Source organism: Juglans regia, chromosome 3, assembly GCF_001411555.2.
Source record: "Juglans regia cultivar Chandler chromosome 3, Walnut 2.0, whole genome shotgun sequence".
Lineage (NCBI taxonomy): Eukaryota > Viridiplantae > Streptophyta > Magnoliopsida > Fagales > Juglandaceae > Juglans > Juglans regia.
Genome location: NC_049903.1, coordinates 34815126 through 34842389, shown reverse-complemented (window position 1 = coordinate 34842389; position 27264 = coordinate 34815126). Strand labels below are relative to the sequence as shown.

Here is a 27264-nt window from a genome sequence, read left to right as displayed (position 1 = left end):
TCCTTTCTTCCTCTCTCATTTCCTACACACGATTGCAGTATTACGTTACACATTGGTATTCACATGGACAAACAAAAAAAAAAAGAGGAAAAAAAATATACTGTTCATACTGTTCATCATACTGTTGATGAACAATAATAGAATATGTGAAAAAACATGCGAATAAAAAAAAAGTTATAGAGAATTTTTATGAACTCAATTTTTGCACCTAACAAGTGAAAAGGGATGCGAAAAATTTATGTAATAATGATAGTACTTCACTGCATAAATCGAAGCAATCCAACCGAAGAAAAAAAAAATAAGAAGTGGTAAAATGAAGGGTTGATTTAAATCTTAAAAATTTTAATATTTTATAAATTAAATTTGATAATTTATTTATGATATGATATTTATATGTTAATTAATTAATTTAAATCAATATTTAAATTTTTATTATTAGATCAAATTTAGAAATTTATAATGAAGAATTAGATTTAAATCTAAGAAATTTTAATATTTTATAAATTAAATTTAATAATTTATTTATGATATAATATTTATATATTATTTATTTATTTTAAATTAATTTAATCAGTGTTTAAATTTTTACCATTAGATCAAATTTAGAGATTATGATAAACGGTTGGATTTAAATCCAAAAATCTTTCTTTTTCTCCTTACTTTCTATTTCTCCCTCTCTCTCTCCTTCCGCTCAGCCGCGTCCCGCGTCCTCCCTCTCTCACGCGATCTGCTCCCTCAAGCCACCATGCACCACCGTGCGCCATCGTGCGGTGTCACCGACCGCATCATCGGCTTCCGCTCACGCAGACGATTAAAACCCACCGTCGAAGTCCCTTGGTATTTCCTCCTATCCCCGCGCGTCTTCCCTCTCTCTCACCCGATCTCCTCCCTCAAGCAGCCCAAAGCCGCTGTGCGCCACCATCTGACGTAACCGACTACGTCACCAGCTTCTCCTCACGCCGGCGAGGAAACCCTACCGTCGAAGTCCCCTTCGCTCCTCCCTCAGCCGCACTCGACCAACCCGAAATGGGTCTCGACGCACGGGTTTCTCCCCGTAGCGCCGCCGTTGGCCACTCCTACGCCACCGCACCACCACCAGCAGCCTCGTCCTTCGCCGACGACCCCTCCTCTTCCTCCTTTCCTCCAGCCGAAGCCCCAACTCCTGCCTTCTCTCTTCACGGATCTGTTGGTTTGTGATTTGTGTGTTGATTTTGTGATTTGAATAGAAATTTGTTCGGTAATTTTGTGATTTTGTGGTGAATTGTGAATTGTTTGGAAATTTTGTGATTTGTGAGGTTATTTTGTGGTGAATTTGCAAAGAGGGACGAAGGGGAAATTGTGAATTTGCTGTGAGGTAGAGAGGGACGTTATTTGTGTGGTTATTTTACGGTGAATTTGCAGAGAGGGACGTTATCTGTTAGTTTGTAATTTGTGTGTTGAATTGTGAGGTAGAGAGCGACGCGAGCGGGGAGAAATCGTAAATTAAGTTACTGTTCATTACTGTTGATGTCACTGTTCACAGAGCGATAGGCTCTTTTAAGTATAAGAAGATATATATTATATATGTCACATTTTTTTTTTTTTAATTTTAAAAAGGATGTTGCTGTAATTTTATTAATAATCATTTATTATGGTAGAGGGGAATAAAATGGCTGGGTAATTATGTTTCTCATCTCTTTGAAAACCCAATGAACCTTAGTGGTTTCAAATGGACTAGATCATCTTTAATGATCTATTCTAAGCATTTCTTTTTTGTTAATTATGAGATAGACAAATATAACATGTGAATCTCGTGGTATGTAATACCGTAGTAACATGTTCATTTCCAGGGATGAAACTAGGAAGTGTTGAGGTCAAACTTATAAAGTTTTTTTGGGAGTGGAGAGGGCATTATCAAATTTTATAGAATTTATCTTAGGAAAATGGGAAATATTTTAGTTACAAAAGTAAACCACAAATTAATGTGATTCGTCATATTATAAAGTTATTTTTATTATAAAGTAAATCTAACATATCTCATAAAGTTAAGTCAGTTTATAAATCTACTTTTATGTAATTTTTTGGTGTAATTTCTCTTTGGAACGGTCGTTCTTTCATTGGGCCTTTAACAGCCCCTAATAAAAGCTAGTCACATGTAAAATTCTACACTGCATATCATGAGTTTGATCTTATATAATAAAACCAACAAAACTTTGGGAGCCCAGATCGCTACACTACACCTGATTTGTCGCTGCCACAACGAGACAACGCTGTCGCCCACCAAGCTCTGTGAAACAGCCCATTTTGGATTTCCCCTACCCCCCCACAATTTCCACCTCCTTGCTTCCTCACTTCCTTCTTTTTTTTTTTTTTTTTTGTGTGTATAGTATTTTCTATTTCAGTATAATTTGAAGATTCTACAGCCAAAGATACTTTCATTGTTGTCATTATTATCACTTTTTCATCTTTTTGTTTTGAAATTGAGAGAGAGAGAGAGAGAAGCAAATTTGGTATCGATATCATTATTGTATCCTCCTTAATAATAATCAATCATCTTCTTCTTCCTCAATTTTGGTGGCCTGTCTTTGATCCTTTTTTTATATTTTATTGAGCGGATCTTCACTTGCTTCCTTCTCTCTCCGTAAGTACAACCTTTTGTGATTAATTTGGGAGAAGGAAAAAAAAAAAAAAGACATAAAGATGGACAGCGAGAAGAAGAGGTCTTTTTTTTTTTTTTTTTCTTGTGTTGTATCATCTATTGTGCGGTCATATGGTAGTTAAAATGAGAGACTTACGTTACACTCACTTATTGGAAGGCTATTGTTTGGGAAAAAACAAATTCAGCCAAGTTTGCTTTTAAAAAATATCTCATCTTATCTCATTACAACTTTTCCAACTTCTAATATAAAATAAAATAAACCATTCAACTTTTTCAAATCATAAAATAAAAATAATATTAAAAAATATATTCTAACAATACTTTATTCAATTTTTTAATTTTAATTTTAACTCATCTTATCTCATATATAAAAATAAACAAATCCTTAAAGTCTGAGAGCAGGATTAGGTGTGTTTAAACATTTTACACCCCCTAATCCTCAAATGACACGTATAAATTTCTCCTAACGTGAAATAGAATTGGGTGTAGGGGCCATAAATGATTTGGCAGGAGCTTTCTCCACCTCCCAAGACCTTTCTCCCCTCCCCCCGAATACAATTTCAGCGCTGCATTACGCTGTAAAGTTTCCCATTTGATAAGTCCTATACCCTAGTCCGATTTCTGAAAAAAAAAAAAAAAAAAAAATCTTCATCATCATCTTCACCATCATTATCTTCACCATCCCACAACCGTATTCAGCCATCGCTGCCATATCCACCTATCTTGATATCGTCACACCCAATCACCCATCTTCCGACTAGAGCTGGACCACAAGCTACCCAGATCCATCGTCGTACTCCGTCGCTGACGTCAAACCCATCGTCAGAACTTTTTGATACTATTTATTAGAACCTAGATACTGTTTACTTTCACATTGATTTTCTAGCACATTCTGATAAAAATCACAGGTTTCTTGGGTTTTGATTTTTTTTTAAAACAACAGATTTTTCAATATTGTGAATCTAGATCTAGTAGACTACATTTTTACTTCTCTTTCCCCCCTTCTCTCTTGCTCTATACGTGGTTGTCAATGCAGATGGCTAAGAGAGGGAGAGAGGGAGAGAGGGAGAGAAGCTTCATAAGATGAGAGAGAGACTGAAAGGAAGAGGAAAATTCAAAGAAGAAATCGAACAGAAGAAACCCTTCCTTCAAAAGAATGCGACCGAAACAGAAGTACTAGTTTAAAGTTGCACCCACGGTAAACAAAGTAAAGTTCTTACGTGTTCCCTTTCTATTGGATGGTGTAAAATAGAAATTTACACCATCAACGGTTTGAAGCTTCTCTCTTTTGAATTCGCTTTCCAAAGACACCAATACAGTATTCATCCGATTTATGTATAAAAAAAAAATTAGGTTATTTTACCATAAAAAATGACGAGTTGATGACATTATTCTTGATAGCTGCGATTAATTTATTGTCTATAACATATATAATTCCCAAAGCAACAATTAGGAGTCTAGGACATGTCAAGCAACTTGCGAGTAACCCAAAAACCATTGAACATTGAAACACCGCTCATTGTTTAAGATTGACAATATTCACTAGGGCAGGTTTGGGGAGTAAGATGAGAATTTTGTATTTTATTTTAGTGTTTAAAATATTATGTTTTGGTATTATTATTGTATTGGGATTTGAAAAAGTTGAATTGGGATTTGAAAAAGTTGAATTGTTTATTATATTTTGTATAGGAATTTAAAAAATGTGTAATGATGAGATGAGATGAGAATTTTGTGTCTCATCCCACCCCCCAAACCTGCCCTAAATATACATACCATATCAATTTTGTGTTTTTTTAATTTTAGAAATTGAAATGAAAGAAACTTAATGATGTATTACTCACTTTATATATTTATTTCTAGAATTATGCTTTATACAATCACTTTTGCATATTCATTGTGCACTCCACTGAAGTAATTAGTCAGAAGGCCCAAAACAATTCTTTTATATTAAAATAAATAATGCAGCCAATCACATACGTGGATGCTTAAGGAATAAGATGATATAAGAATTTTATGAATAGTAATAAAATGGTTTGAGTTAAAGATATTTTATTGAATTTTGAGAAAGAAAGAGAAAAAGTTGAATAAAAATATTATAAAATTAAAATACTGTTAGAATATAATTTTTTAATATAATTTTTATTTTGAGATTTTAAAAATTTTGAATTGTTTTTTGTATTTTGTTTGAAAATTTAAGAAAATTGTAATGATTAGGTAATAATTAGATGAAAAAGTTGAAGATTTGAAATTGAAAAGTGTTTGTGTTTTAGGGATGTTTGGAAAGGAAATTATGAGAAATTTTTAGATAAGATGAGATGTATTTCCCAAACAACCCCTTAGTTTACGAGTCAAGTTGATTCAGAAAAGCTTGACAAATCCCAATGCTGCCCTAAAATAAGGAAATTAAGGCCTCCTTTATTTTCACAACTCCTTTCGACTTATCTCATCTAATCTAATTATTAAAACTTTTTCAAATTCTCATAAAAATAAAATAAACAATTCAATTTTTTCAAATTTTAAAACAAAAATAATATTAAAAATATATATTCTAGTAATATTTTATTCAACTTTTAACTTTAATCTCAACCTATCTCATCTCATATCAGTCGCAAATTAGGAGAACCAAAAGTGTATGGCACTTTCAATGTGAATGAAATGTATTCATGCACCAGTGTGCACACACACAAGTACAACTACAAAATATAAATTTATGATCTGGTCGTAACTGCTAATGACTGATACTCAGACTTTTATTTATTTTTTTTTTTGGATTACTCAGTTTGTTGTGAAATGGTGTATATAATACCTGAATTGTAAGAGTAAAAAGTGGTAATGTATATCATACCCCCTCCAAAAGCTGGTTTTATTGCCACAGCCAGGTTCAAGAAGGAATTATGTGCGCATGATGATATACTCTTCTTCTTTTTTTTTCCTCCTGATAGAAGGCATGAGGATATGCTATATTTTCTTTGATAAGTAAGCCAACAATGAGGATATACTATTACTTCTAAAAAAAACAAAAAACAATGAGGATATATTATATTAAATAAACAAATCTATATCCCTCAATTGGACTTTGTACGATAAAAGTACAAGAAAATATACATACCTTTTCGGCAAAGAGTGTCTCCAATACATCATAGTTGATTTTCGAACTGAGTCTCTATGAAAATGAATAGTGTGAAAAATCAGAACAGAGGCAGTGCCAGGAGCAATTAAAAAAACTACCAATGAAATTAATAACCATAAAAGAGCTAATGTCAGACAACAAAACCACAACCGAAATAAATATTAACAAAGAAAATATGACACCAAATCAAGCTAAGTGGAAACAAGTGACAGATGAACCAGTAAAGTTAGAAATCTGATTAATACGGTTAACTACCATGTGATCAAAATACCAGTCTCCATAGCTATTTTACCATATTTAGTGAGTAATCAGTTGCTTCCAGAATTGATCTTTCCATGACTTACCTTCTTGATTAGCATTTGATAAGCTGTTTCTGCAGCCGTTTGAGCAGGATTGGCATTTACATCTTGTTTTTGTTTCCTCTCCTAATTTATTACGAAACCAAACATGTAGAGGTGTCATTAGAAGATAAAGAATTTGTAATGAGAATTACAAGACAAGCAAAAATATAACTTCAACACAATCATAAAAAAATAGAGAAAATATACAAATGAAGTGCAAGCAGTCAATTGGAGTGCATCACGCTAAAATACTATTTGGGCAGAAACTTTCATTTTCTGTTTTAAGTGACAAGCAAATATCAATTATCTATCAAGTAATGCTAGGTAAAAGCCTCAAATAGACAAGCCCCATACAGGCTCTCTGTAGAAAAGTGGGTCCCACTAAAAAAGAATAAATTTTTTTTTACACTTTTTAAGGCGGGGTCCACTTTTTTACAAAGGGATTGCGTGAGAGTTGTCTATTTGGGGTTATGCAAATCATTTCTCTTATCTATATAATTTCTGAAGCATCTTCTTTGTATTTTTTTTAGCCACCTCATCATTTTATTTTTCATTTTACATCATTGACTTATCCCAATCATTCACATGCTAAAAAGACCTTTAATTGTATTATCTTTATTACCGCAATAAACTCATTCGATTCTTTGAAATTAAGATTAGAAATAGGTTTGAAGACAAAAGGTTCCCTACCATTTATGATTTACTAATCAATAGAGGGGGAAAAAAGACTTTTCATCTTTACAGTGGTTATTGATTTCCCATTACTTGTCTCTTTGACTTTTCTACACTTAACTCTTCTATCATTTCATTATTACTTATAAAAAAACCATTTTATTATTACTTTTCACAATAAAGAAAAAACACTACTCATCTTATTGCAGCTATTGACTTAATCATTATTGACCCCTTTAGCTTCCTCACCTCTTAGCTATTCTACTACAATTATTCCCATGCATTGCACAGGTCGACTGGTTTGAATGAATTTCAACAATCATATAAGCAGCTGTCAAGAGTAGGGGTGTAAACCGGTCGGTCCGGTCCGAACACCCCATAGGGACCGGACCGGACCGATATGGTCCGGTCTGGTCCGGTAGGTCCATTGGTCCGGCATTTTTTTTTTTTTTAAATCAATTAATAAAAAAAATTTATTTAAAATACTAAATTAAATTAAGTGACTTATTAATATGGATTAGGTAACAAACTCAATAAAAAAATATTTTATATGGTCAATGATAATAAATTAAATGAAAATTACATTATTAATTTATATAATTACTATATAATTAACTAATTGATATTATATATTAGTTAATTCATAGAATATTAACAAGTGTTAATAACATATTTAAAATTTTATATTGTTAATAGTGATAGGTTAGATTAAGATATAAATAAAATATTGTTAATTTATAGAATATTAACAAGTATTAATAACATATTTAAAATTTTATATTGTTAATTGTATAATTATTATATAAATAATATATAATATTTTATTTTTTTTATTTTTTATTTGGTCGGTCCGGTCCGAGAAATCTCCACCCCGGGACCGGACCGAAGACTGAAACATTCTTATTTATTGGACCGAAACCGACCATGCATTTGGTCGGTCCAGTCCAGTCGGTTTCTCCGGTCCAGACCGACCGGTTTACACCCCTAATCAAGAGCAACTGCACAGGGTCAAGCCTTTTCCTTTAATTTTTTAGTTGGAGGAAAAAAATGCAGAGTTTAGGATTAGTGGATCATATATGCCAGAGCCCTGCCTGCAGGATCAACACAAGGTAGCGCCCTATCCAACTTGACAAAGTAGCAAACAGAAGTATTTAGTCTAGAATATAGGCTACAATTAGCCAAAACTTATCACAAACATGATTTGATCTCAACTATTGTGTTTAAGATTAAAACTTCACCGTAACTTCAATCACATAACGCATGAAATTCACATGTAAAAATCTAACAAAATCAACCAAACTTCAAGAAGTTTTTTCACTGATATGAGTGATCAAAAAAGCACCTTTCTTGACTTTGCCACAGCTGCTGCAGTTGCTGCAGCTAGTTCATGTGCAGCTCGCAATTCATCAGAAGAATTCTGAAAGCTGGCCTGACTTCCCATCTTAGCAGCAGCTGCTGCTGCTTGTTCCTGGGAACCATAGATATTACAGTAAATCTCATAGTCAAGTAAGGGCAACATATAGTGTCAGAATATGTATGCTAGTCTTCAACAAAAGGTATATTCAAAGTCGCAATGAATCTTTAACCTGAAGATACTCTCTGTTCATTTCCTCCCAGATAATCTTCTTAAAACGCATCTCCTCCTCATTGTTGAGGTAGCCACTCACCTAGCAATACACACATTAACAAACTCCTACCACAAGTCATTGTTCATTTCCTCCCAGATAATCTTCTTAAAACGCATCTCCTCCTCATTGTTGAGGTAGCCACTCACCTAGCAATACACACATTAACAAACTCCTACCACAAGTCATTATTTATAAATAATGCCATGCATAATTGTACGGGACAAAGAAAATGCAACATCAAACTGACCCGATGAATTTGGCCATAAGATTTTTAAACTTTGAGAGTTAATAATCCCTTACAGTCCAGACTCACAAAAATTAGAATTTCTGACAAGTGATAGTATTATTGTCCAGATGAGTTTTCATATTCATACCATATCTTGGACATTCTTATATTTAAAAGTATATACATATTTTACTGCCATAAAATTCAGAATTCATACTTGGGTTGCTCCCATTCGTGCTATTATCAATCCAAAGCTTCCTCATAAAGATGCTCATATGGCAACGACAGAAAGTACATAAAGGGCATATATTTTTCCACTCCAGCTCCTAGTTGAAAATATTTGTGCGGCATGTGCACACCACTCATGAGGCAAACAAAATATACAATGACGCACAAATCTATTGGTAAATGCAATAAGCTCCATACTTCAACATCATCAATATCAGAAAGACCATCTGATTCATCATCATTGATCAAGCTTGTATCCTTAGATTTCTGACATGCATCCGAAACACCACCTATTCCAATCTGATCTCCCATGACAGCAGCTGAGATTGAATATAATTTAATATAACTGCTTGCAGATGTATAGTACAAAAATACAGGACTAGGATTTTTCTGTTAAAAGTATTTTAATGTAATATGTACAAATACTTTCATTCTCCCTCAGGTCCAATCGATCATTCTTGATTGCCTTTTGGCTGCTTTCAAGCTAGAAAATAAATCAGACCAAAAAAGAAGCAAAAATTAACTAATTAATAATACATTTGAATTTAGGCATAGAGGTTGATAAATTCTGAGAATCGGTAATATGCTAGAAGGCAGATGTGGAATAGATCCAACAATACTCCAAATTGTTTATTTTAAGTCTAGGTAGGGAATATAAAACATTAGCCTTCACCCATTTCTTTCTAATACAAAAATTACCACTTTGAACTTGTTAACATAAACATAAAAAACAAATACAAACAATAAGTTAGAAATGTCAAGATAGGACCAACCGTTCAGTTACCTGTTCAATGTTTTCTGACCTTCCAAGGCATTAAGGAAGCACTTGATTCATCTCCCCCCTTATTAGCAGATGCCATGGCTATTCTCTCCCTTTCAGCACACTGGAATGCAGGAGGTTCTGACCCACCATGCAGTCCCCCAGAAAGTTCAACAAACTACATTAACGAAAAACAAGCATGAACATGAAGAATCAAAGCATAATTAAGTGAACGAACAGATGAAAAAAGAGTGGAGTTACGTCTTCATAACAATTTCTGCAAAGTCCATGGGCAAAATGAGGTTTTCCACTATTTTAATGTTAACACAGCACTTCCCCAGACTTGTGGGACCTATCCTCCGATTGCTCGCATGCCTTAACGTCTGAAGCATTCTTAATCAACTCCTCAACCTATTAGAAAGAAATATACAAATAAAACCTTCAATCTTATACTCTAGAAGAATCAAGTTCCTGCAAGCACAACATCTTATTTAAACAATGTCATTGGTTAAACCCAAGTTCTTGTAAAACCTCATAAGCTGAACAATGGTTACATTATCATCAAGAATTCACTCTGGGAACTGTAGCAAGTATGAAGCATTTACAACTGGCAGAGACAAACTTCTCTGAATTAAGTTTACATACTAAAAAATGTAACTAATAATTCATTGTTAAGGTCAATGAAAGAAGGCCAATATTTTTTTTTTTTTTATATAAGTAAAGAAGGCCAATATTTTAATGTAGGAAAGCAGCACCAGAGAGCTTCTATGACATTTTCTTGAAAGGTTTCAGAGGCTGAAGGTTAGAGAAGATGTGAAGGATCAGGCTTAGAATTTTAAAGATTGATTTAGGCTGCGTTTGGATATTAAACTGAGTTGAGTTGAGATGATAAAATATTGTTAGAATATTATTTTTTAATATTATTATTATTTTGAGATTTGAAAAAGTTGAATTGTTTATTATATTTTGTATTGGAATTTGAAAAAGTTGTAATGATAAGTTGAGATGAGTTGAGGAAGCAAACGAAGCCCTAGTCTCTAAGGTTTAATTGTATGGCTTTTATTCTGCTTACCAGAAATTGAAGATATTAAAAAGGCCAAATAAAGGCAATGCCCAAACTTCTTCCTCCTCTGGCCAAACTAAGCTCAATAATCGGAACTATTTTTTCTTGAAAGATGTCTTCATTTTCGTAAAACAAAATCTTACACAAGAAAATGAAAATGCAAGCCATTTTCATTGATAAATTTTTATTAAGAAGAATCCTGAAGACTGTGCAAACACAATATTTCTTTTGCCCGGTTAAATTGTAGATCCATATAAGGCGCCCACATCACAAGATGAAAATGGGGTTCCTCCCTCAGAAATTGGTTTCTGTAAAATATATGTACTTGATGCCCCGCCCAAGAAAGAGATCCAAGTCCTTGTTTAGCCCTACTAAACAAGCCAATTCTGGAGAAGCTTTGTGGTAATGGAACCAACCAGCCAAAAGTATTAAATCTGCAAAGACGCACCAATTGCGGTACAATATTGTTGTAATTCAATAGTTATCCAGATGCTCGCCAAATCTATAACAAAACATGAATGTCCAGAAAATTACAAAGGGATTTCCGAGTGACTCTGCAATCGTACAAGGTGTAAGAAACACAAGTAACTAGTAACTAGTAAGGAATCAGTAGCAGCCTTGAGATCAAAAGATGATTTTTTCTTTCCTCTCAAGTACTGCAATGATTGGATCTGGTTATAGAAACCATCCATTCTTAACCTTGCCAAAACCATCATGGCCCACTCATGTATATGGCGTACCAAGGCCGAATACAAGGGTGGGCCAAAAGAGCATGAGTATTTTAGAGAGACCTTTTGTTGAAGAAGAGATCCACAAGGTCATATCTGGCATGGCAAAGGATAAAGTGCCGGGGCCGGATGGCTTTTCAATGGGGTTCTTTCAAAGTTGTTGGGATATCGTAAAAGGTGATGTTATGCAGGTTTTTTACGAATTTCACTCCTTTCAGAAGTTTGAAAAATCCATTAATACGACCTTTATTGCGCTTATTCCTAAGAAACATGGGGCTTCAACTATTGAAGATTTTCGGCCTATAAGCATGGTTTGTAGCGTTTATAAGATAATCTCGAAGGTTCTTGCTAACCGGCTTAGTCCGGTGTTAGAACATATTATCTCCAAGTCCCAGAACGCATTTATTCGTGGGAGACAAATTCTGGACTCAGTACTTATTGCAAATGAGTGCTTGGATTACAAGTTACGGGAGGGAGGTTCAGGTGTTCTGTGCAAGCTTGACATGGAAAAGGCCTATGACCATGTGAATTGGGAATTCCTTTTATATGTGCTTGAGAAATGTGGTTTTGGGATTAGGTGGATTGCATGGATGCGTCATTGTATTTCAACCGCCCGGTTCTTAGTTCTAGTTAATGGTACACTTGCCGATTTTTTTGCTAGTTCAAGGGGTCTACGGCAGGGAGATCCTTTATCTCCTCTTTTATTTGAAATAGTTATGGAGGCTTTGAGTAGGATGGTGCAGGCTGGTGTTGGGGGAGGTTTCTTATCGGGTTTTCAGGTGGGCAATGGTGATGGTGGCACTATTGTCATATCACATCTTCTTTTTCCAAATGATACATTAGTTTTTTGTGAAGCAAAGAGTAGCCAGATCCAAACTTTAAGAGCATTGCTACTTTGCTTTGAGGCAATGTCGGGGCTAAAGGTGAATTTGGGCAAGTCTGAGATGGTTCTTGTGGGTGTGGTTTCTAATATTCTCAGGTTAGCTAGTCTCCTGGATTGTAAGGTGTCCTCTTTTCTAATGAAATACTTGGGTCTCCCCTTGGGAGCAACTTTCAAGAATAAAGCTATATGGGATGGGATAGTGGAGAAGATAGAGAAAAGGCTGGTTGGCTAGAAACGGGTGTACTTATCGAAGGGGGGCCGTCTCACTCTTATCAAGAGTACTCTTACTAATCTACCAACTTATTTTTTATCTTTGTTTCCTATGCCTGTAGGGGTGGTGAACAGGGTGAAGAAACTCTTTAGGGCGTTCCTATGGGATGGAATGGGAGAAGAGAAGAAATTCCATTTGGTTAGATGGGAGACTGTATGCGCCTCAATTGTGAATGGGGGGTTGGGTGTTCATAATTTGAGAATTTTGCAATAAAGCTTTATTGGGAAAATAGCTATGGAGATATCATTTGGAGGGGGGTCATTGTGGAGGGACACTATTGATGCTAGACATGGTGTTGATTGGGGTGGTTGGTGCTCTAAGGAAGTAAGTGGGGTCTATGGGGTGGGTTTTGTGGAAGTATATAAGGAAGGGGTGGCCATGTTTTGTAAATCAAGTTCACTTTGCAGTTGGTGAGGGCAGTCGTATCAGATTTTGGAGGGATGTGTGGTGTGGAGTCCAGGCTTTGGAAAGGGTTTTTCCGGCCTTATATCGTATTGCAGCTGATAGGGAAGTTTCAGTGGCTGACGTGCGTATATTCTCTCATGGTGCGCATTTGTGGAATATCCTTTTTAATAGGGATTTCCATGATTGGGAATTATCTATTGTTTCAGAAATTTTCAGCTTATTATATTTCACGGAGATCCCATTGACACAGTGAGATAGTTTGAAGTGGAAGTCTAATAACCATAAGTTATGTACAGTCAAGGGGTATTCTTGACTACATAACTTGATATTACTCCGTTCCCTTGGAAGAATATTTGGAGGTCTCGTGTGCCCTCTAGAGTAGCTTTCTTCGTTTGGAGTGCAGCTCTTGGGAATATATTGACCACAGACAACTTGAGGAAGAGAGAATGTGTAGTATTGGATTGGTGCTACTTGTGTAAGAAGAATGGAGAATCTGTGGACCATCTATTACTACATTGTGAGGTAACAAGAGTATTGTGGGATGAGATCTTTCTGAGGGTTGATATTGCCTGGGTTATGCCTATGAGGGTGGTGGATTTGTTGGGATGTTGGTCAAAGTTGCAAGGTTGCAAACAAGTGGCAGCAGTGTGGAAGATGATTCCGCTGTGTATTATGTGGTGTATTTGGATGGAAAGGAATGCGCGTTGTTTTGAAGATAAGGAACGCACAAGTACTGAGTTGAAGAATTTTTTTCTCCACGCTCTAATGTGTTGGTTTTCCACTATTGTATTACATGGGGACAATGTTTAGGAATTCTTGTCTTTAATTTATCGCTTTTAGAATGTTTTAGGAGTTCCTTGTATACGTCCTGTATACAATGACTATGTTTATTTCATTCATATATATAACATCTCTCTTTTTACTGATCAAAAAAAGGAATAACCATTTCTCCCCTGTTCCAAATCAGATAAATCATTGACTTTTCACCAATGGAACATGGCCCCTAAAAATTATTTTCATCTAGGGCTTCAAATCCTAGAGTGGGGGAGCATACCCCCAAGACCAAGGCCCTGCATGTTGTAAGTGGGATGGTTAAGGATAAAGCTCCTAGTCTAGATGGTTTCACCATGGCTTACTTCCAGGATTGTTGGGACATTGTACGAGAGGATGTTTGAATTGCACTCTTTTGGTAAGTTTGAAAAGAGTCTAAATGCAACTTTCAATGCACTTATTCCTAAGAGAGCAAGAGGTTCTGAAGGATTATCGTCCCATTAGTCTTGTTGATGGGGTTTATAAAATCATCTCTAAAGTTCTTGTCAACCGCTTGAGCAATGTTATGGAGAAGATTGTATCGAAATCTCATAATGCATTTGTTAAAGGAAGACAAATTCTAGATTCTGTTCCAATAGCTAATGAATGTTGGGATAGTAGAATTAAATTGAGTGAGCCGGGTATTTTATGCAAGCTTGACATGGAGAAGGCTTATGATCACGTCAATTGGGACTTCCTTTTTAATCTACTTGGAAGATGTGGCTTTGGGGGGAGGGTGAGATCATGGATTCTAACACCCGCAGATATGAAATCTCTTTAAAAGGGGAAGAAGTCATGGAAATAATCACGGCGAGCAATGAAATTGTAACTGCAGTTTGGCAAATTAAAAAGAAAAAGTCTTGTAATTTAACTTTTAAAGAGATAAGTCTTAGACTTTAATTTTTAATCTTTATATTCTGTATGTTTCAACTTTGATCAAATCAATATTCCATCGTCCATTAGATTGTCACATCAATAATAATTATTGAATGCCATGTCATTTAAATTATTTCATCTATTCTTTCAAAATAAAAAATTCGAAAACCAAAAGTAGAGAAAGATTGGACTACATGAGTGTCACAACCTAGGTCGCACTTAGGGTGTTGATGCCTGGGTTGGCACCCAAACGCAGCTTGGGTTGTCCTAGGCAATGCATAGGTACAACCTAGGCACTGCATGGATCGATTCGAGCAGTTTAGGCTCTTTTTTTGAATTTGAATGATTTTTTAAACTTTTCAATTTTTTTTTTATAAGTAAAAATATATATATATATATATATATCAAAAAGAGTAACCAAGTACACTAAATATATACAAGAGAACACGAAACTTTTAATTTTTTAATGACACTCAACACTCATTCATTTCTGTTGGTGTGGTATTTTAACAGATTAACAACAATGTCCTGACAAAATGACTAATTTAATCAAAGTTGAAAGCACGGTGGATTAAACTATCCAAAAACTACAAGAACTATTTTAATATTGAACCCTAATCTTTTACTTAAATACACACACACACCCCTTCAACTGGAAGTATATAATATACAATACGAAGAAAGAAAAATATATATAAATCTGCGAAAGAAAAGATATTAATATACACATTATGGGTATATATTGGAAAATCTGCAAAATAAAACAAGGAAAAAGAGTCCTGGCCAAATTTTTGACATCCATTTTGGTGACCCTTCCTGTTTAGGTACTGGAAAGAAATATTCCGATACCGGTGCATGGTGGTGTACCACTTCAGGACTCTAGATATATAGATATAAATATGCACACACACATATATATGTATCTCATATTTATTAAGTGCAATGCCTATGAATCGACAATACATTACCATCTAATTGAAAAAAGAAAGATCACATAATTCTTAAGAACTGCAATTGACTTTGGCTTTATCCTGCATTTAAGAAAGAAAGTTATATCCTTTTGGCCGTGAGGAATACAATTTGATGCCAGTCACGAATAATAAAGGGAATTAGATCAAATTTGCAAAGGTCTCGGGCATTCAAGCGTTAGTAAGTTCAGTTCTGTATTATAAACTGAGCAAACAAATCCCCAGATTCAAAGTTTACTACCAATAATAAAGAACCTGATACTATATTTATTCCTACGAGCAAAACTCTGGCGGAAGACAACTTTATCTTCCTCTCAAGTGTACCAAATAACAATCACGGGCATGTAGTGACTCCTGAGAGTAAATGATGTCTTTTGGGAGCAATTTCTAAATGAAAGACCAGGTTGATTGGACAATGAAGAGGCCAGTTCTACATATCGAACAAACCCATACGATGAGCAAGATGGTGTGGGGGAGAGAGAGAGAGAGAGAGGGAGCTTACCGTGGAGTCGTGGACGCCTGGAACGCCGTCATGTATAAACAGAGAGGGAGAGGTTAACTTGAGTGCCTGGAGGTTGCCGGAAGCTGGGCCGTGTTAGAATCGAGGTCGCTGGAAATGGAAGTTTGGAAGCCGAAGTCGCCGAACTGCCGAAGGATGCTGCCGTGTGACTGCAGCGGAGAGATGTTACGCAGAAAGAAGGTTTCGGGTGATATCACTGATATGTATGGGAGGGATATAATTACCACCCTGTCTTGCCCTTTACGAAGATTTACAAGTTTGTCATTCAATTAAATGACCGAAAACCGGCCGGTACACCCCCAAATATTGAGCCGAAACATTCCGAAACATGAAGCGCAACCGAGTTTTATGATCACCCATATCGGTTACTGTTCCGGTACAGAAAATTTCGGCGTAAGAGAGAGATGATTATAGATATGGCATTTGCCTGGGAAAAATAAGATAGGAAAGGGCACTGAAGGATGAAACTCTGGGTCTGGGCCATCCTTATACTCCGACTTCGACCGCAACTTGTACAATCAATATCAACGACGACAACAACAGTGTCCGCTGCTCTAGTCTTAGTGCCACTCCCGCTGCCACTGCAGTTAGTTTTAGCATCCATCGTAATAAAACTCTGCAGCTACATCACAATCACATCACAAATTACGACCAGCCACCATGGGCAACTGCGGCACTAGAGAGGAATCTGCTGTTGTTTCCCATGCTCAAGGTTTCTTTTCTTCTTCTTCTTCCTATTTGTTCTTTTTAATTATTGCTTTTCCTCGCAATTTCTCCCACCACCTGAGTTCAGATCTAGGGCTTTGTTTCTCTTACTCTTATCTTTTTATTAATTCGCGTGCTCAGCTCTCGTAATAATATTTCTCCTTTGAATTTCCTTTAGTATCTATCTGTACATGTATGTATCTCAAATGTCCTCTTCTTGTCTCTCTCTCCAACTCTATTTCTGCATGGTTAGCATCCCTATGTAGTTCCTTCGGCTCGTCTTCTGTCAATACTCGCAACTCCTTTAAAAACTTTTCCAATTCAAAGGGGGCATGTGAACTAAAATTTTATTATAAGCTAAAATGTGATTTAAGGGTTTGTTAATCTCTCTTTTTCTCCCCATTTTGTTAGCAGTTCAACAGCTCCACATGTTAGCTAAAAATTCTAACACTCCCACTCCGACTCCAACCGACAAGGACAAGGACAAGAAGCACAATCGGTCCGTCTCAGATCTGAGCGATCCTTCAACCCCTCGCAACTTTGAGGACTCTGGAAAAAATGCTGTCCTCTATACCCACGTCATTGCCTTCACATTATACGAACTCGAGACTATCACGAAGAGCTTCCGATCCGATTATATTCTCGGGGAAGGTGGTTTCGGCACCGTCTACAAAGGTTACATCGACGAGAATCTCAGGGTTGGACTCAAATCCCTCCCTGTTGCCGTTAAGGTTCTCAACAAGGAGGGCCTACAGGGACACCGAGAGTGGCTTGTAATCTCTCTCTCCCCTTCTATCCTACTGTACTATGCAGTCCTTTTTCTCTTTATCTCTTTTTCTTCACCTTTTTATGTCTTCTGTATGTCATAATTACGCGCAGACCGAAGTTAACTTTCTTGGCCAGCTAAGGCATCCGAATCTGGTTAAATTGATTGGATATTGTTGCGAGGATGACCACAGGTTACTCGTTTACGAGTTCATGTTCCGGGGCAGCCTTGAGAATCACCTCTTTCGAAGTACGCACCATGTTGTCTTATTAGTATTAACATCATGTTTTCTCTTTTATATGTTCTTCAGATTTCTATTTTTTTATATAATACATTTCCAATCGGCAGTAAATCCTTTTTTTTTTTACTTATCAAAAGAAAATTGATGGCTAACCTGATCAAAGCAAATTGATGGCTGACCTGATCAAAGCAGCATCCATGCGACCATGAAAACATGTTCCGTGACCATAATTATTTCTGTAGCCTCTTGAAATCTCAGTTATCCTTTTTTATGGCACAGATATTTTACAGCTCTAAGATTTCCATTTATTTTGCGGAAATTCTTTAGTTGTCTTCTATACCAAGTAAGAAGTTGTAAATGCAACATATGAGATATGCTAGCTACTTTTTTTATTAGAATGTCAATATAGCCACAATGTCGCATGCTGCTACGCACTAACCTTACGAATGCCTTTTCCTGAAAGGTGTGCTGCTGCATTAGAGGAGCAAGATAAAATGTTTGAGAACTAAGAACTAGAGCAGAGTAATGTAACAACCAGGGCAAAGAAGACTAATTCATTTATATCTGGTTCCTTCTATTGGAGGTCTTAATGATTTCTCACAATACCCGTTCTCTAAGTGTTGAAGGGTGGGAATGTTCATGAGTTTCTTTCTTCTTTCCAGAGTATTAGATTGTAACTAGGTGTCTCACTTTGTATACTTCATGTGTACATGGGCATTGCCTAGTTTCAATCTATTCAATAAAGTTTCTTACTTATCAAAAAAAAAAAAAGTGTTTAAGATCCCAAACTATTATGAACTCAGTGGGTTGGCTCAAGTGGTAAGGATCTTGGTCTTGAGTTTATGCTCCTCCCAGATCTAAGGTTTGAACTTTTGATGCAAACAATTTCTAGGGGCTACATCTCATTGGTGAAAAGCCGATGATTTATCTAATCCGTGTGATGTGGGCACATTACACGGGTTTGCCTCTAGGGTTTAATTGGGTAAAAGATATGTGCATTTACATGGTCTCTAAAGATCCTCGTCATCAGAAAAAATCTCAAAATATTGTGCTACCTCTGAAGTATTGAAGTGTTGAACGAGCATAGAGTTTGGTTCGCTTTCTTTTTGCTCCATTAAACTATTTGTGATAGTTGGAGAGGATTGCATTGCAAATGAAAAGATGTCATGTTATCCTTGTTTGTGTATCATTAGAGCATGTGCAACAAACAAGAGGTAACTTTAGTGGGAAATGTGGTAGTATGACAAGTGTCCATAGAAAGAGAATGGCGTGTATTTGACGAAATGTGTTACTTATAAAAAAAAAAAGTGTATTTGAGGAAATGTGTGTGAGAATGATGCTCCGAGAGGTCTAATGCTCGTTTTCAAAGGGATGACCTCATATTCTTTTTTGAAGGAAGAAAATGAGTTTTAAGTTCAATTTTAGGATACAATCAGTAAACAAATTTTTTGATAGTTTTGTTAGTATTAGTATCAGTAGTATTCATCATTATTATGATAATTATTATTATTTCATTATTTTTTTTTTTAAACAACTCTCAATCCATAACCAGTTCTTGCAAAGCGAGTGGTGGTTATGGCCTTTTTAATTTCAATTGAGTTGATCAGTTTAGGCTACAATGAGTAAGACAAGATAAAGCATGATAAAATAAGTGAAAAGAATAATAAAACAGGAGATTGCCCTTGTTAAATTTTTGGGGGCTTGACCTTAGAAAAGGTCCCAAGGTACCTCACTTGAGTGAGAATAAGATCCTCACTCAATTCATGGCTTGTAATTTATTAATGGCTAACTGATTTTAAATTTTAGAGTAACATCCAATTATAAACCAGAAACAGTTGTTTTAAGTCTCAGACCAGTGAGACTATGTAACTTGTTTGACATTCAGGGAAGATGATTTAATGTGTGTGAGACAGATATTTGAGTTCTCTAAGATGTTAAGAAGTTGGGAAAAGTTCGTGCATTTGGTTGAAATGGTCCAAATATGTTTTGGGGAACTCTCATTCAAGCTCCCACATTTGGCAGCAGAGTCAAGAACTCCCTACGCTGTTATCACGTAGTCTACGACAGGGTTTCCACAAAATGAGCATTTTGTGCTCACAGAGGTAGGGAGCAGGTGTATGACCCAAGGGTGTGGTACAACCTCTGTAGCTCAATCTTATCTCTAGCAATTGAGACAAGGCTCACAATATTAGTAAAGAGCGATGCCAAACTGAATCGTCATCTCTGTGTTTTGCTTGCTTCATATTATGCTTCTTTGTTAGCTATCTCAAACCCCTTATCAATGGTGTTAGATTTTTCTAGTTTCCCTTCTTAGGTAAAAGGATTTAACCACATCGTGATGCTAATTTTTATGGGAGGGAACTGGTGAGAATTTAAAGAAAGGTTTTAGCAAAAACCAGATAAAATGCATCAAAAGATTTTTTTGTATACTAGTTATAATCTGTCATGACACTGTCATTGACATTCTGTGGTTAGATCTTATGATATTTTTGCAAATAGTTAAATTTTCTGCACCAGATTGGACTGGTTTGGTTCATATGACACTTAACACACTCTTTATTTCTACTTAAAAAATCTTATACCACTGTGATGTATGAAATTGTGAGCTATCTACTTCCTGTGTTTTTTATGATTAATGCATGGACAAGAGGGTGCTAACCAAACTTTGCCATATACTTTTCTAACATCATTTGATACGACTTCCCATTTAGTTCTTGGCAATGTTTTCTAACACGAGTTGATATGACTTTTCCTGAGGCCTTCAGAGGCAGCTGTTCCGTTATCATGGGCCACTAGAATGATGATTGCTCTTGGAGCTGCCAAAGGGCTGGCTTTTCTTCATAATGCTGAAAGGCCAGTTATATACAGAGACTTCAAAACTTCTAACATATTATTGGACTCTGTAAGTGGTGTTTCTTTCCACCCTCCCTTCTAAGTGATCTCTTAAGACTATATTTCTTGATAGGGGGTGATCTATTTATATTCATCTTCTGGTTGCCTATGTCTGCAGGATTATACAGCGAAGCTTTCTGACTTTGGGCTTGCTAAAGCTGGACCACAAGGTGATGAGACCCATGTATCGACTCGAGTAATGGGTACCTATGGTTATGCTGCCCCTGAATACGTGATGACTGGTTAGTTCCCTATATCTCAAAAAATGCTCTGTTTGTGAACCCAACTTGCAATTGTTACTTTCTAAAAGGTCCTGTGCCAAATACTTGCCAAATTTATCTTCTGCTCCCTGTTATGAAAGCATATTTGCAAATTATTGCATGACAGGTAATTAAGTATGAAGGTAAGGAGGTATAATAAAAATACTTTCCCTATGGATGCTGTCAGACAATATCTGAATTAGTTACTTATAGAGAGAGAGAGAGAGAGAGAAGATATGAGTTAGTTGATGGTGTGGGTTGTAGGTGCCAATGCCATCAGTATTTTCTGAAAGGTCCTCTGCCATGTACTTGCCAAATTTGTCCTCTGCTCCCTGTTATGAAAGCATATTCAAGTTATTCCTCGACAGAGGTCAAGTATGAATTTAAAATACTTTCCGGATGTTACAAGAATACGAATTGCTTAGACAAGATCCCAATTAGTTGAGACATCCTCAAGGTACAAGTAATTACTTTTACATTGAGTGGAAGTTGGGGGGAGGGGGCACTGGCATGCATGAAATCCAAAAAAAAACATGTCTCCAAACTTCTTTACAAACTGCATTTCTACTGTTATAATGGCAAATGATTTGCAGATGTGGAACTTCAGGACAATGGTTTGCATTTACCCTGTTATCTTTGTCTTGCTAGCTCAATTGCATCAAATCATTTCAGTTTTTTTTTTTTTCTTTTTTTCAATTCAGAGAATGATAAAAGCAATTATTTTTATTGTGGCTGTGTCAAGATCTCATGCTTATTTTTCCTTTTCTGTGCATGTCCAGACTATACGTATTATATGTCTCAGGATTACCAATTTTTGTGCATGATTGCTTTTTCTGAATAAGGTCTATATGAAATGAGCAGGTCATCTGACTGCCAGGAGTGATGTCTACAGCTTCGGAGTTGTTCTTCTGGAGCTTTTGACGGGAAGAAAGTCCGTCGATAAGACAAGGCCAAGCAAGGAGCAAAACTTGGTAGATTGGGCCCGGCCGAAACTGAACGACAAGAAAAAGTTACTGCAAGTTATTGACCCTAGATTGGAGAATCAGTACTCTGTAAGGGCAGCACAGAAAGCCTGCAGCTTGGCATACTATTGTTTGAGCCAGAATCCCAAAGCAAGGCCCTTAATGAGTGACGTAGTCGAAACTTTGGAGCCTCTACAAAGTTGCAGTGACACTATGAGTGAAGTCTCGTCATCATCAACTACTGTTGGTGGTCCCTTTGTTATGGGTGGAATCTCAAATTACCATATGCATCATAGGTTTGCAAAGAATGTTGGTCCAGGTTCCAGTTGTCGATCTCCCAACCCAAATTGTTCCCCTGGCGGCCCTGCAGCATGCAGGGTTAGGTGACCTGTCCGTGTACTTGTTTGGCGTGCTTTTTCTCCCAGCCTATTAAAATGACAAAAGTCGTATGTTTGCCCTTTGTATCTCTCATGTACATCATGGTATCTGATCATCCCAAGCCTTGGTCAACTATTTTTTCTCCGGCTTGGTACTGCTTATATCAATGCTCCGGTCGTATTTGCTTCCCAATCAGAGTGTTGCCATGTGAGAAGCTATTTTACCATGCGAACGAACATTATAATTGCAGAATTTCTAGTGTATGCCAAAAAGTCTCGGTTATGGTCATATTAGTCATTATAATTAGTATTTATTTATTTATTTATTTTAGGAATTATGGTTATGGTCATTATTATCTATCTATGAGAAAAGAGCAAGTTAGGGGCCAGGGCATACGAATTCATGTAGTTTTTTAGACCAAAATGCACCTGTAAATTCCATGTCGGACTGAAATGTCTATTATAGATATTGGTCTGATCGAAGTAATCCTGTTACAGTTATCGGGTTAGGCTAAAATGTCCCAGTTATATATCCAAATGGACTAAAATATCCCTGTAACATATTAAATTACACAAAAATACTCCTGATTCAAATCAAATCAGCCGATTGAAATCTAACTAGAAATCTCCACAACCACAACTTCAAATTCCCATCTCAGAGCTCGATCAATCATAGAATAGACATAAATTTTATCTTCATTTGAAAGATCAAGATCGCATTAGTCTAAGCACCATCAAAACCAAACCCATGGTGGTGTCATGGGTATGAGAACAAGTGAACCAAGAAGCTAGTGTGGGTCTACAAAATCAAAACCAAACGAACGGTACCACCTTAGGTCTATGGTGCGGAGACCCACGGCAACGATAACGTCATATGTTTTTATGGACCTACGGATAGACCCATTGCCCCGTCATGGGTCCCAATCTTCTCAAAGATGGATTGTGGCTTCGTCATGCATCCATATCAACCGAGGGATGGACCACGGTGCTGTCGAACCTCTAGATCAATCCAGGGATAGACCATTTTCTTGAGATAAGGAGCACTTTGCCTACCAAGGTGGCGAGCACTTTTGTTCCCTTGATGCTCGCCTAGGGTGAGAGTACTTTTACTCTCCATAATGCGCATCTTGCTCTCCATGGTACTTGCCTGAGAGGTAAGGACTTTGCCTCTCATAGCACTTGTTGAGGTGGCAAGCACTTTTGATTTCTATGGTGCTTACTAAGATGAAAAACACTTTTGATATCTATGGTGCTTGCCAAAATGGAGAGCACTTTCCATTTCCATAGTGCTAGTCCACAGCGCTTCCCTTTCCATGATGCTGGCCAAGATCGCAAGCTTCATACTCCTTAACGATGCTCACCTACCTGGTGAGCAATTTTGTTCTCCATGGTTTTTGTCCTGGAGAAAGCATTTTTGCTCTTTATGGTACTTGTCTGGAGAGCGAGCATTTTATCTCTCATAATACTCACCAAGATGGCAAGCACTTTTACACTCTATAGTGCTCGTCCGAGGGGTGAGTACTTTCCCTTTCCACGATGCTTACTGAGGTGGTGAGTTTCATGCTCTTTCACTGTGCTCCCTAAGGTGATAAGTACTTTGCCTCCCATGGTGTTCCCAAGGTAGAAAAGTACTCTTACTCCTGCGGTGCTCGCCTAGGTGGAAAGCACTTCTACTTTTCATAGTGCTCATTCATTATGCTCCCCATGGTCAGAAGCATTGTGCTTCATCCAGGGTGCTCGCTAAGGGAAGGAGCATTGTGCTTCATATAGGTGCTCGCCTCGAGGGTGAGAACTTTTGCTTTTGCCTCCCATGGTGCTTGTCGAGGTGGTGAGCACTTTCGCTTTCCACCGTATTCGCCGAGGTGACGAGCACTTTTGTTCCTACAATGCTCACCTGGTGTGCAAGCACTTTATCTCCCTTAGTACTCATTTGGATGGCTAACATTTTTTCTTTCCATAGTGCTTACATGGGGTTGAGCACTTTGCCTCAAATGGTGCTCGTCGAGGAGACTCGTTTCATGCTCCTTCACTGTGCTCACCAAGGTGACAAGCACATTGCCTCCCATGATGCTCACCGAGGTGGCGATCACTATTTCCCCAGTGGTGCTCGCTTGGGTGGCGAGCACTTTTTCTTTTCAAAATGTCCGCCTTGAGGGCGGCCACTTTTCCTCTTCATGAGCCGTAGTGGCGAGCTTCATGCTCCTTTTTGGTGCTCTTTGAGGTGAAAAGTATTGTACTTCATCCAGTGTACTCGCCAAGCGAAAGAGCATTGTGCTTTATTTAGGTTGCTTGCTTGGGTGGCTAGCACTTTTGTTAGGATTTTTGTTAGGTCTGTATTGCAGAAGAGTTATGTTGGATCTGTGTTAGAGCAATGGACAATTCCGCCATCCATAACATCTTAAAGCCGTTAGTGTTACCATTTTTCTTTATTCCATCATGAATACTATTGGTAACTTTAAATTTCTAAGCTAGGCTTCTTCAATCTTTCTCTCATAAGTACCTTGTCATGCAAATTGAAAGAAATAAGCCAAACGTAAGAGTCCAAGTGGGTGCATTTTCATCTGTGTAGATCCCAAGCAAAGCTGACATCATTTGAACTATCAATCAGGATGCTACAACCCATGGGTCCAATTACTGAGTACTGGGTGGTTGAGGCTTACTCTCATTATCCATAACGAAAGCTAGCTCCCTTCCAACTTTGTTTAACATGCAAGTGATGCACTACTGCTGCATCCAAAGCTTTTTGCACCACCTTGATTTGTTGTTATGGCATCATCTGCAACTTTCCAATAAAGCAACAATGTTGATTTGTATGATATTTTTGCCCTTTTTCTCTCTACGTGAGTTTTAGGGTTCTCGTTTGCTTCTTGTGTGGACCTCCATGGTTGGCTGCATGGCAGTCGTAGATGGTGGCACTGGTCGGCCTCCCTTTGTCAATTTGGTGTCTGTTGTCCCACAGCCCATCCCTGCGATGGTGCTGCCGCCTAGACCTTATAAGATGCTGGATGGTGAAGTTTATTTTCAGTTTTCCCGAGAAGAGATTATTAAGTCAGTAGAGCCTTTCCATTACTTGGATGCAGTTCATGCGTTCATACACAATCGTTGGGGTCTTTCGTCTACTCTAGTTGTCTCTTCTATGCGAAGCCCAAGGAATGTGTTTGTACGTATGACAAATGAGGCCGATTTCACAAAAGCTTTGTCGCGGGATGTTTACGAGATCAATGGGATTTTTTATCGGGCGTTTCGTTGGATGCTAGAAATCACAGAGGATGACGAGCCCTCTCGGGTACCGATATAGATTTCTCTTCTGGGACTTCCTCCCAATTTTTATAGTGAAGCTTTTTTTAGTATTCTTATGGCTCCCATTGGTACATTCATTCGTCGAGATAATCCGACGCGTTGCACCACGAGAACGGATGGTGCGAGGTTGTGTGTCTAGGTTGAGGCTGCAAAAGAACCTCTATCTCATTTTTGGATTGGAGCACCGGGTTTGCCTTCGAGTACGAAACAAGAAGTTGTTTATGAAACTCTCTGCCTATTGTAGTAAGTGTCGAATGCAAGGCCATAATTTGCAAACCCGTCGGGCTGATAAAACTAAGAAATTAGGGAAGGCTCGGGCATGGAAGAAAGGGTTGAAAGAGATGGATGCGAATGGGGAACCTGCTGCGGTTCCTTTGACAGTTTCGAGTGTAGTTGTGAATGATCCTTCGTCTGATCCAGCGGGGGGTAATTCACAAAAAGAAGATGTTTCGACGCCTATCTTGTCATGTTGCAGGTAGATGCTGTTAGGGAGATTTCGATAGTTCCTGAAACTGAGGTCGCTAGGGAGAATGATGTTGAACCACGAGTTACGGATAGTGTTGTGAATTTGGTAATGGAAGATGAATCAGTGCTGGGACAACCTCCTATGGTTATTTGTGAATCAGTGTTGATGGCCTTTGAGAAGGAGTCTATGCCTATTGTCCCGTTTGTAGTCTAAGGGACTGAATCGGATGTCGCGGAACCTGAAGATGAACCAGTTGAGGAGCAGCTGATTTTGGATGCCATTGTTTCCGAACTGGAGCCAGATTTACATCCTGAAGTTTTCCCACAGGATAAAGATGATTTGACAAAATCTAAGGCCAATGAAGGTAAAAGAAAATATAAGAAAAAGATGTTTGTTAAAATGAGAAGTTCTCCTCTGGTTCTTGCTCGATTCTCTAACCCTTCTCAATGATTGATCCCATTTTTGTATGGAATATTAGGAGAGTTGGGACCTCAAAAGGTAAATTAAAAAAGTTGTTTGGTAAGTTGAGACCGAAAATTGTTGCTCTTTTGGAACCTTTTCAAAATCTTGATGTTGCTAGGAGATTGGCACGTGTTTTGAAATTTGGTAAACTCATTTCAAATGAGGGTGAGGGGGGAAAATCTAGATCTTTTGGGATAGTATTCTGGAGGTGAGTTTGGTTTGAATGGGAGGGCAATATGTTTCTCTCAAAGTAGGCGAAGGTGCTAAGAAGTTTTTGCTTACAGTTATTTATGCAAAATGTATAATGGCTGAACGGCGCATACTGTGGGATGGTCTCAGTATCTAGACTCTGGCCTTAGACCCGTGTATTTTTGTTGGTGATTTTAATATTATCCGAAATGATTTAGAGAGACAAAGAGGTAGGCCTCGACCTCTTAGAGCTATGAAGGATTTTAATAACTGGATTCAATAAGGGGGTTTGATTGAAATGGCATCGAAGGGGAGTGTTTTTTCTTGGTGCAATGGGCAATATGGCCTTGCTCATTCTTGGGCACAGTTAGACTATGTTCTGATATATGCCTCTTTTCTTTCGATTTTTCCTAATGCTATTTGTTCTTACTTTACTTGCCACGATCTACTTCGGATCATGCTCCTATGTTTATTGAGCTTAAGAAAGACCATTTCTC

General features: G+C 37.3%; 3 protein-coding genes across 9 annotated transcripts; 1 reads left to right on the top strand and 2 right to left on the bottom strand.

Annotated features, from left to right (window-relative positions):
* Positions 1-3283: 3283 nt before the first annotated feature.
* On the bottom strand, positions 3284-16320 carry LOC108988246 (transcription factor IIIB 60 kDa subunit-like). Of its 6 annotated transcripts, none has more exons than XM_035687958.1 (8): positions 16130-16306; positions 9885-10034; positions 9648-9801; positions 8368-9183; positions 8124-8249; positions 6113-6193; positions 5748-5801; positions 3284-3442 (listed from the first exon to the last, which is right to left on the bottom strand). In XM_035687958.1, the coding sequence occupies exons 4-8, from the start codon at positions 8416-8418 to the stop codon at positions 3371-3373; spliced, it is 384 nt and encodes a 127-aa protein (XP_035543851.1). In that variant the 5' UTR covers positions 8419-9183; positions 9648-9801; positions 9885-10034; positions 16130-16306; the 3' UTR covers positions 3284-3370. The 6 variants fall into 6 exon arrangements, with proteins under 6 accessions (XP_035543851.1, XP_035543854.1, XP_035543855.1 ...); XM_035687961.1 differs by lacking the exon at positions 3284-3442 and adding an exon at positions 5241-5596; XM_035687962.1 differs by lacking the exon at positions 3284-3442 and adding an exon at positions 5241-5573.
* LOC108986819 lies at positions 8475-11378 on the bottom strand. The gene is made up of 6 exons (XM_018959615.1): positions 11253-11378; positions 9957-10034; positions 9667-9801; positions 9290-9347; positions 9062-9183; positions 8475-8555 (listed from the first exon to the last, which is right to left on the bottom strand). Exons 1-6 carry the CDS (start codon positions 11376-11378, stop codon positions 8475-8477), a joined length of 600 nt encoding a protein of 199 aa, XP_018815160.1.
* A 262-nt stretch (positions 16321-16582) lies between the features above and the next one.
* LOC108988122 (probable serine/threonine-protein kinase PBL8) lies at positions 16583-22639 on the top strand. 2 transcript variants are annotated; one of them, XM_018961370.1, is made up of 6 exons: positions 16583-16859; positions 17267-17625; positions 17732-17867; positions 20625-20761; positions 20870-20993; positions 21873-22639. In XM_018961370.1, the coding sequence occupies exons 1-6, from the start codon at positions 16808-16810 to the stop codon at positions 22358-22360; spliced, it is 1296 nt and encodes a 431-aa protein (XP_018816915.1). In that variant the 5' UTR covers positions 16583-16807; the 3' UTR covers positions 22361-22639. The 2 variants fall into 2 exon arrangements, with proteins under 2 accessions (XP_018816915.1, XP_018816834.1); XM_018961289.1 differs by having other exon boundaries at positions 17264-17625.
* Positions 22640-27264: the final 4625 nt, after the last annotated feature.

Excerpts from the sequence above, each read along its gene's own strand:
- LOC108986819 (XM_018959615.1), bottom strand. The coding sequence starts at position 11,378 with ATGGATGGTTTCTATAACCAGATCCAATCATTGCAGTACTTGAGAGGA. Across the intron at positions 10,035-11,252 it reads ACTTGTGTTTCTTACACCTT|GTTGAGGAGTTGATTAAGAA; the intron begins GTACGATTGCAG and ends TCTTTCTAATAG. Across the intron at positions 9,184-9,289 it reads GGACCTGAGGGAGAATGAAA|CTGCTGTCATGGGAGATCAG; the intron begins GTATTTGTACAT and ends ATTCAATCTCAG.
- LOC108988246 (XM_035687960.1), bottom strand. The coding sequence starts at position 8,418 with ATGCGTTTTAAGAAGATTATCTGGGAGGAAATGAACAGAGAGTATCTT. Across the intron at positions 6,194-8,123 it reads CTGTGGCAAAGTCAAGAAAG|GAGAGGAAACAAAAACAAGA; the intron begins GTGCTTTTTTGA and ends GTAATAAATTAG. Across the intron at positions 5,802-6,112 it reads ATCAAATGCTAATCAAGAAG|AGACTCAGTTCGAAAATCAA; the intron begins GTAAGTCATGGA and ends TCATTTTCATAG.
- LOC108988122 (XM_018961289.1), top strand. The coding sequence starts at position 16,808 with ATGGGCAACTGCGGCACTAGAGAGGAATCTGCTGTTGTTTCCCATGCT. Across the intron at positions 16,860-17,263 it reads TGTTGTTTCCCATGCTCAAG|CAGTTCAACAGCTCCACATG; the intron begins GTTTCTTTTCTT and ends CCATTTTGTTAG. Across the intron at positions 17,626-17,731 it reads AGGGACACCGAGAGTGGCTT|ACCGAAGTTAACTTTCTTGG; the intron begins GTAATCTCTCTC and ends AATTACGCGCAG.